Source organism: Salmo salar, unplaced genomic scaffold (assembly GCF_905237065.1).
Source record: "Salmo salar unplaced genomic scaffold, Ssal_v3.1, whole genome shotgun sequence".
Lineage (NCBI taxonomy): Eukaryota > Metazoa > Chordata > Actinopteri > Salmoniformes > Salmonidae > Salmo > Salmo salar.
The window spans coordinates 1-10,303 of NW_025548198.1; the positions used below are offsets into that span (position 1 = coordinate 1).

General features: G+C 43.6%; 1 protein-coding gene across 1 annotated transcript; it reads left to right on the top strand.

The window, feature by feature from the left end:
- The first annotated feature begins 40 nt into the window (after positions 1–40).
- LOC106593805 (pre-mRNA 3'-end-processing factor FIP1) lies at positions 41–9,595 on the top strand. The gene is made up of 7 exons (XM_045712049.1): positions 41–87; positions 548–606; positions 3,884–3,907; positions 5,944–6,030; positions 6,629–6,755; positions 8,980–9,259; positions 9,450–9,595. The coding sequence occupies exons 3-6, from the start codon at positions 3,901–3,903 to the stop codon at positions 9,122–9,124; spliced, it is 366 nt and encodes a 121-aa protein (XP_045568005.1). The 5' UTR covers positions 41–87; positions 548–606; positions 3,884–3,900; the 3' UTR covers positions 9,125–9,259; positions 9,450–9,595.
- Positions 9,596–10,303: the final 708 nt, after the last annotated feature.

The window sequence follows — 10,303 nt, forward strand, 5'->3', positions numbered from 1 at the left end:
GTGTGTGTCTTAATAGTAACACTGTGTGTGTGCAGGTTTCCCTCCTCCCAGCGGCCCCCCTCCCTCTCTCATCCCCACCTTGGACAGGTAAGACACCTCCACAGCTCCACCTTATAGACATGGATAGATTGACCCCTAGTCTCTCCCCTCCTATGTACTTGTAGAGATCTAAGGCAGCGTTTACACAGGCAGCCCAATTCTGATCTGTTAAACCAATTATTTACAAAAGAGCTGATCTGTTTAAATAGCATTAGCGCGTTGACTGGAAGTCTATGGGTATCTGCTAGCATGCTAGTCAACGCGCTAACGCTATTTAACATTGGCTCACGAAAACTACCTCTAACTTCCTTCATACTGGACACAGAGACATAAAAATGGTGTCCATCTGACTCTGGGGAAGTAGATAAAGAGCATCATTGTCAAATCCTGAAATATCCATTTAATATGATTGATTGGATCAATATGTAATTGGCATCTAAAGTATGCGATAAAATGATCATGACGACTTTGATATATTGAACGTTTTTGTTGCGTGTTTTATTTATAGCAGTGGGCATCCAGGTGGATATGATGGCCGTCCCGTTCCACCATACCCCTTCCCCACAGGTAGGGGGCGACAACACACACTATCACTTTCAATCAGTATTCTATTATATATAAGTCTGTCCAAAATGGATCCCTATTCCCTATGTAGTGCGCTACCGTTGACTAAGGTGCCATTTCGGATGCAGCCTCACTCTCAATCACTTTCAATTAATAAGTTATTATATTAAATTGTATTAAATCAATCCATGGGCTTCACTTAGCAACATATGTAGGATGGGACCCAATTTGGCCTATATAATGCACTTATTTTAAGCAGGGCCAATAGGGGTGTGGTCAAAAGTAGTGCACTATATAGGGAATAGGGTTCCAGTTGGGTAGTACCCATTTATGAACTTGATCCAAAGTTTGATTGATATTAGGGCCGGTACGATACCAGTATCGCGATACTCGTTAGTATCGTGTCAAGAAAACAAAACACAAAGCAGATTTACCTTCTTTAGGAAAACAGCCCTGATGTTGGAAACAAACATCATTATGTTGGAAACAAACATCATTATGTTGGGAAACAGCCCTGATGTTGGAAACAAACATCGTTATGTTGGAAACAAACATCATTATGTTGGAAACAAACATCATTATGTTGGAAACAAACATCATTATGATGGAAACAAACATCATTATGATGGAAACAAACATCATTATGATGGAAACAAACATCATTATGTTGGGAAACAAACATCATTATGATGGAAACAAACATCATTATGATGGAAACAAACATCATTATGTTGGAAACAAACATCATTATGATGGAAACAAACATCATTATGATGGAAACAAACATCATTATGTTGGAAACAAACATCATTATGATGGAAACAAACATCATTATGTTGGAAACAAACATCATTATGATGGAAAACAGCCCTGATGTTGGAAACAAACATCATTATGATGGAAACAAACATCATTATGTTGGAAACAAACATCATTATGATGGAAACAAACATCATTATGTTGGAAACAAACATCATTATGATGGAAACAAACATCATTATGTTGGAAACAAACATCATTATGTTGGGAAACAAACATCATTATGTTGGAAACAGACATCATTATGATGGGAAACAGCCCTGATGTTGGAAACAAACATCATTATGTTGGAAACAGACATCATTATGTTGGAAACAGACATCATTATGATGGGAAACAGCCCTGATGTTGGAAACAAACATCATTATGTTGGAAACAAACATCATTATGTTGGAAACAGACATCATTATGTTGGAAACAGACATCATTATGTTGGAAAACAGCCCTGATGTTGGAAACAAACATCATTATGTTGGAAACAGACATCATTATGTTGGAAACAGACATCATTATGTTGGAAACAGACATCATTATGTTGGAAACAGACATCATTATGATGGAAACAGACATCATTATGTTGGAAACAAACATCATTATGTTGGAAACAAACATCATTATGTTGGAAACAAACATCATTATGTTGGAAACAAACATCATTATGATGGAAACAAACATCATTATGATGGAAACAAACATCATTATGATGGAAACAGCCCTGATGTTGGAAACAAACATCATTATGTTGGAAACAAACATCATTATGTTGGAAACAAACATCATTATGATGGAAACAAACATCATTATGATGGAAACAAACATCATTATGTTGGAAACAAACATCATTATGTTGGAAACAGCCCTGATGTAGGAAACAAACATCATTATGTTGGAAAACAGCCCTGATGTTGGAAACAAACATCGTTATGTTGGAAACAAACATCGTTATGTTGGAAACAAACATCGTTATGTTGGAAACAAACATCGTTATGATGGAAACAAACATCATTATGTTGGAAACAAACATCATTATGTTGGAAACAGCCCTGATGTTGGAAACACACATCATTATGTTGGAAACAAACATCATTATGCTGGAAACAAACATCATTATGATGGAAACAAACATCATTATGATGGAAACAAACATCATTATGTTGGAAACAAACATCATTATGCTGGAAACAAACATCATTATGTTGGAAACAAACATCATTATGTTGGAAACAAACATCATTATGATGGAAACAAACATCATTATGATGGAAACAAACATCATTATGTTGGAAACAAACATCATTATGTTGGAAACAAACATCATTATGTTGGAAACAAACATCATTATGTTGGAAACAAACATCATTATGATGGAAACAAACATCATTATGTTGGAAACAAACATCATTATGTTGGAAACAAACATCATTATGATGGAAACAAACATCATTATGATGGAAACAAACATCATTATGTTGGAAACAAACATCATTATGTTGGAAACAAACATCATTATGTTGGAAACAAACATCATTATGATGGAAACAGCCCTGATGTTGGAAACAAACATCATTATGTTGGAAACAAACATCATTATGTTGGAAACAAACATCATTATGATGGAAACAAACATCATTATGATGGAAACAAACATCATTATGATGGAAACAGCCCTGATGTTGGAAACAAACATCATTATGTTGGGAAACAGCCCTGATGTTGGAAACAAACATCATTATGTTGGAAACAAACATCATTATGATGGAAACAGCCCTGATGTTGGAAACAAACATCATTATGATGGAAAACAGCCCTGATGTTGGAAACAAACATCATTATGTTGGTAAACAGCCCTGATGTTGGAAACAAACATCATTATGTTGGAAACAAACATCATTATGATGGAAAACAGCCCTGATGTTGGAAACAAACATCATTATGTTGGAAACAAACATCATTATGTTGGAAACAAACATCATTATGATGGAAACAAACATCATTATGTTGGAAACAAACATCATTATGTTGGAAACAAACATCATTATGATGGAAACAAACATCATTATGATGGAAACAAACATCATTATGTTGGAAACAAACATCATTATGTTGGAAACAAACATCATTATGATGGAAACAAACATCATTATGTTGGAAACAAACATCATTATGTTGGAAACAAACATCATTATGTTGGAAACAAACATCATTATGTTGGAAACAAACATCATTATGTTGGAAACAAACATCATTATGTTGGCATCCAGAGTCACATTTATTTATTTTCCAAGTTGTAGCACACCATATTTTTCATCCAGCAGGTTTTTAAAGCACCAAACAGTTTAGTCTGTTACGATACTGCTATCGTCTCGGGTAATTGATATGGGATGTATTTTAACTCCACGTGTAAGTTTTGATATGTACACACACAATATTGTAATAATCCATCATGTTTATTATCCCTCAGGTGGTTTCCCTCCTCCTATGACAGGTATGTCCTCATCACTACAGTATACAGTGAGGGGAAAAAAGTATTTGATCCCCTGCTGATTTTGTACATTTGCCCACTGACAAAGAAATGATCAGTCTGTAATTTTAATGGTAGGTTTATTTGAACAGTGAGAGACAGAATAACAACAACAAAATCCAGAAAAACGCATGTCAGAAATGTTATAAATTGATTTGCATTTTAATGAGGGAAATAAGTATTTGACCCCTCTGCAAAACATGACTTAGTACTTGGTGGCAAAACCCTTGTTGGCAATCACAGAGGTCAGACGTTTCTTGTAGTTGGCCAACAGGTTTGCACACATCTCAGGAGGGATTTTGTCCCACTCCTCTTTGCAGATCTTCTCCAAGTCTTTAAGGTTTCGAGGCTGACCTTTGGCAACTCGAACCTTCAGCTCCCTCCACAGATTTTCTATGGGATTAAGGTCTGGAGACTGGCTAGGCCACTCCAGGACCTTAATGTGCTTCTTCTTGACCCATTCCTTTGTTGCCTTGGCCGTGTGTTTTGGGTTATTGTCATGCTGGAATACCCATCCACGACCCATTTTCAATACCCTGGCTGATGGAAGGAGGTTCTCACCCAAGATTTGACGGTACATGGCCCCGTCCATCGTCCCTTTGATGCAGTGAAGTTGTCCTGTCCCCTTAGCAGAAAAACACCCCCAAAGGATAATGTTTCCACCTCCATGTTTGATGGTGGGGATGGTGTTCTTGGGGTCATAGGCAGCATTCCTCCTCCTCCAAACACAGCAAGTTGAGTTGATGCCAAAGAGCTCCATTTTGGTCTCATCTGACCACAACACTTTCACCAGTTGTCCTCTGAATCATTCAGATGTTCATTGGCAAACTTCAGACGGGCATGTATGTGCTTTCTTGAGCAGGGGGACCTTGCGGGCGCTGCAGGATTTCAGTCCTTCACGGCGTAGTGTGTTACTAATTGTTTTCTTGGTGACTATGGTCCCAGCTGCCTTGAGATCATTGACAAGATCCTCCCGTGTAGTTCTGGGCTGATTCCTCACCGTTCTCATGATCATTGCAACCCCACGAGGTGAGATCTTGCATGGAGCCCCAGGCCGAGGGAGATTGACAGTTCTTTTGTGTTTCTTCCATTTGCGGATAATCGCACCAACTGTTGTCACCTTCTCACCAAGCTGCTTGGTGATGGTCTTGTAGCCCATTCCAGCCTTGTGTAGGTCTACAATCTTGTCCCTGACATCCTTGGAGAGCTCTTTGGTCTTGGCCATGGTGGAGAGTTTGGAATCTGATTGATTGATTGCTTCTGTGGACAGGTGTCTTTTATACAGGTAACAAACTGAGATTAGGAGCACTCCCTTTAAGAGTGTGCTCCTAATCTCAGCTCGTTACCTGTATAAAAGACACCTGGGAGCCAGAAATCTTTCTGATTGAGAGGGGGTCAAATACTTATTTCCCTCATTAAAATGCAAATCATTTTATAACATTTTTGACATGCGTTTTTCTGGATTTTTTTGTTGTTATTCTGTCTCTCACTGTTCAAATAAACCTACCATTAAAATTATAGACTGATCATTTCTTTGTCAGTGGGCAAACATACAAAATACAGTATATCCTCCTCCTCCTCACTACAGTATATCCTCCTCCTCCTCCTCACTACAGTATATCCTCCTCCTCCTCACTACAGTATATCCTCCTCTTCCTCCTCAATACAGTATCTCCTCCTCTCCCTTCTCAATACAGTATCTCCTCTTCCTCCTCAATACAGTATATCATCCTCCTCACTACAGTATATCGTCCTCCTCCTCCATACAGTATCTCCTCTTCCTCCTCAATACAGTATCTCCTCCTCCTCCATACAGTATCTCCTCCTCCTCCTCACTACAGTATCTCCTCCTCCTCCTCAATACAGTATATCATCCTCCTCACTACAGTATTTCCTCCTCCTCCTCACTACAGTATATCATCCTCCTCACTACAGTATATCATCCTCCTCCTCACCACAGTATCTCCTCCTCCTCACTACTATAACGTCTCTGTCTCCAGGTGGCTACCCTCCTCCTATGCCAGGTGTGGTGTCTCCATGGCCTCCTATGATGGACCAGTCTAAACAGTGGGACTACTACCCTCCAGGTAAACCAGTCTAAACAGTAGTACTACTACCCTCCAGGTAAACCAGTCTAAACAGTAGTACTACTACCCTCCAGGTAAACCAGTCTAAACAGTAGTACTACTACCCTCCAGGTAAACCAGTCTAAACAGTAGTACTACTATCCTCCAGGTAAACCAGTAGTACTACTACCCTCCAGGTAAACCAGTCTAAACAGTAGTACTACTACCCTCCAGGTAAACCAGTCTAAACAGTAGTACTACTACCCTCCAGGTAAACCAGTCTAAACAGGAGGGTGGTATAGACAATGTATTTATTTAATGTGATCAGTGGTAGATCTATGTAATAGCAGAAGTTAAAGGTCCTATCTGATTGAGCTGACGTATGCAGCGGTTACCGTGACTACGGTGTCCGTGAACACAGGAACATTGCCTTTAACAGGGTCATAGCTGACAAAGCAGGTTCAGATTGAATCCCAGCCTTACTCTCTGTTAGTCAGCGCCTCTACAAACTGTTTATGGGTGTCAGCTGTTTTTTACTAGTGATCAATAACCAACCTGTCAATCAATAACCAATCAATCAGTGTGACCTGATGTTCTTTACTGTACTACTACCCACCAGGACCGGGACCAGGACCAGGACCCAGACGGGAGGACAAGAGGGAGAAGGAGAGAGAGAGACCCAGGGAGAGACCACATGAGAGGGAGAGAGAGAGGGAGCACAGCCCTTCCACTATGGCTTACAACAGGTTAGCCGAGGACGACGCGGCGACCGTGTTCTCCTAACAGTACATCTTCCCCCACTGTCCCTGTCCCCGTACCGGGCTCGGACCAACGGTCCTCTGCTCGCTAACACAAGTGACCGCATTCCTTGGCAAACCGGTTGAGCTATAGAAACATATTGAATATGATAGCTAGCTGTGGAGTTCGCTTACGGCACATTCTTAACGGCAGCTAGCCTAGTGGTTAGAGGAGGCAGCTAGCCTAGTGGTTAGAGGAGGCAGGTAGCCTAGTGGTTAGAGGAGGCAGCTAGCCTAGTGGTTAGAGGAGGCAGGTAGCCTAGTGGTTAGAGGAGGCAGCTAGCCTAGTGGTTAGAGGAGGCAGGTAGCCTAGTGGTTAGAGGAGGCAGCTAGCCTAGTGGTTAGAGGGGAGGCAGGTAGCCTAGTGGTTAGAGGAGGCAGCTAGCCTAGTGGTTAGAGGGGAGGCAGCTAGCCTAGTGGTTAGAGGAGGCAGGTAGCCTAGTGGTTAGAGGAGGCAGCTAGCCTAGTGGTTAGAGGAGGCAGCTAGCCTGGTGGTTAGAGGAGGCAGCTAGCCTAGTGGTTAGAGGAGGCAGCTAGCCTAGTGGTTAGAGGAGGCAGCTAGCCTAGTGGTTAGAGGAGGCAGCTAGCCTAGTGGTTAGAGGAGGCAGCTAGCCTAGTGGTTAGAGGAGGCAGCTAGCCTAGTGGTTAGAGGGGAGGCAGCTAGCCTAGTGGTTAGAGGGGAGGCAGCTAGCCTAGTGGTTAGAGGGGAGGCAGCTAGCCTAGTGGTTAGAGGGGAGGCAGCTAGCCTAGTGGTTAGAGGGGAGGCAGCTAGCCTAGTGGTTAGAGGGGAGGCAGCTAGCCTAGTGGTTAGAGGGGAGGCAGCTAGCCTAGTGGTTAGGAGGGGAGGCAGCTAGCCTAGTGGTTAGAGGGGAGGCAGCTAGCCTAGTGGTTAGAGGGGAGGCAGCTAGCCTAGTGGTTAGAGGGGAGGCAGCTAGCCTAGTGGTTAGAGGGGAGGCAGCTAGCCTAGTGGTTAGAGGGGAGGCAGCTAGCCTAGTGGTTAGAGGGGAGGCAGCTAGCCTAGTGGTTAGAGGGGAGGCAGCTAGCCTAGTGGTTAGAGGGGAGGCAGCTAGCCTAGTGGTTAGAGGGGAGGCAGCTAGCCTAGTGGTTAGAGGAGGCAGCTAGCCTAGTGGTTAGAGGGGCGGCAGGTAGCCTAGTGGTTAGAGCGTTGAGCCAGTAACCCAAAAGTTGCTAGATTGAACCCCCGAGCTGACAAGGTAAAAATCTGTCGTTCTGTCCCTGAACAAGGCAGTTAACCCACTGTTCCTAGGCCGTCATTGTAAATAAGAATTTGTTCTTAACTGACTTGCCTACTTAAATAAAAATTAACTCTGTTACTAGGGCCCTATAAAATCTGGAGACCGCGGACGGAATCGCAGAATCCAGACAATAAAAACTAAACGCATTGAACATTAATTAATTTGCCCCAAGTCTATGATAAGAGATTAGCAGAGTGCCATCAGTGATTCGTATTTCCACCAACTTTCTGAAGAGGCAACGAGGAATGCGTGGTTGCGCTCAGCTACCCCTTTATGTAGCCGTTAGCCACGATGCTAATGGAAAATCTTCTGGTAGGTGCAACGTTTTCCGTTAACATTTAATTGAGAAGTTTTTTTTTTAACTACAAAGTAGCCTATGCTTTTACCTGGCTGAATGACATCATGATTATTTGCATTGGCGCGATTTGTTTTGCAAACTCTTACCATCACATGTGCTATAAAAACGCAGCTAACATCCTCTTGCTAGGTGGGTAATGGAATTAAACGGTAACTACAACCCTGCATAAAATATCAACAAACATGACCAGATCTCAAACCTGGTTTTAAACTTTGTGTTGTGGACTTAGTTGTTTTTCTATTAATGTGTGAAACTGAGGAAAACCGAAACCTTGAGAAACAGAATTTTATTGGGCCTTATGTTACACGTTAACACACATTCAGATGCATGGTCACACATACACACCTCATCCAGTTTCACATGTTCTCTACCAAGAGAGAGCAAGATCTGTTTAAACAACGACCAACAGATTGACACACCTCATCTCACTGTCCAATCAGAAAGCATCTGTTTAACAACGACCAGATTGAACAGTGAGTTGTTTCAATCAGAAAAGATGATTAGTCATGTCGCTGTCCAGCGTCCAATGAGATATTCTGTCTGTCTGTGGTCTCCATAGTGATGAGGAGCGGTACCGCGGTTACCGGGAGTACCAGGCGGAGCGTGGCTACAGCGGCGGTGACCGTGGAGGAGGTGACCGTGGAGGGGGGGAGCGTGGAGGCGTAGACCGTGGGGGTGATCGTGGAGGGGGAGCGTGGTGGTGACCGTGGCAGTGGTGGTGAGCGTGGTGGTGGTGGAGGGGAGCGTCACAGAGAGAGGTCGAGCCGTGAGAAGGAGGAGAGACACAGAGAGAGAAGACACAGAGAGAAGGAGGAGGGGAGACACAAGTCATCACGCAGGTACGCCCCCCCCCCCCCACACACACACACAATTTCACCTCTTTGTTGTATCAGAATCAGAACTGTCTTCCTTTTCTCTCCCCCCCTCTCTCTCTCTCTCTCTCTCTCTCTCTCTCCCTCTCCCCCTCTCTCTCTCTCCCTCTCTCTCTCTCCCCTCTCTCTCTCTCTCCCTCTCTCTCACTCTGAGCAGTAGCAGCAGGAGGAGACATGATAGTGAAGAAGGAGACGGGCACAGGAGACACAAACACAAGAAGAGCAAGAGAAGCAAGGAGGGCAAGGAACCTAGTGATGACATGGGAGGAGACCAGGAGAACCAGGACACCATGGAGTGATGAAGAGAACACCCTCCTCTGCCTCTCTCTCCTCCGCATCTCTCTCCCTCTGTTTCCCTCTATACGTCCCTCCATCTCTCTCCCTCTGTTTCCCTCTATACGTCCCTCCATCTCTCTCCCTCTGTTTCCCTCTATACGTCCCTCCATCTCTCTTTCTCTGTTTCCCTCTATACGTCCCTCCATCTCTCTCCCTCTGTTTCCCTCTATACGTCCCTCCATCTCTCTCCCTCTGTTTCCCTCTATACGTCCCTCCATCTCTCTCCCTCTGTTTCCCTCTATTCGTCCCTCCATCTCTCTCCCTCTGTTTCCCTCTATACGTCCCTCCATCTCTCTCCCTCTGTTTCCCTCTATACGTCCCTCCATCTCTCTCCCTCTGTTTCCCTCTATACGTCCCTCCATCTCTCTCCCTCTGTTTCCCTCTATACGTCCCTCCATCTCTCTCCCTCTGTTTCCCTCTGATACGTCCCTCCATCTCTCTCCCTCTGTTTCCCTCTATACGTCCCTCCATCTCTCTCCCTCTGTTTCCCTCTATACGTCCCTCCATCTCTCTCCCTCTGTTTCCCTCTATACGTCCCTCCATCTCTCTCCCTCTGTTTCCCTCTATACGTCCCTCCATCTCTCTCCCTCTGTTTCCCTCTATCGTCCCTCCATCTCTCTCCCTCTGTTTCCCTCTATACGTCCCTCCATCTCTCTCCCTCTGTTTCCCTCTATA

Coding starts and splice junctions, on each gene's coding strand:
- LOC106593805 (XM_045712049.1), top strand. Junction 6,031..6,628: donor GTGGGACTACTACCCTCCAG/GTAAACCAGTCT, acceptor ACTACCCACCAG/GACCGGGACCAGGACCAGGA. Junction 6,756..8,979: donor TCCACTATGGCTTACAACAG/GTTAGCCGAGGA, acceptor TGGTCTCCATAG/TGATGAGGAGCGGTACCGCG.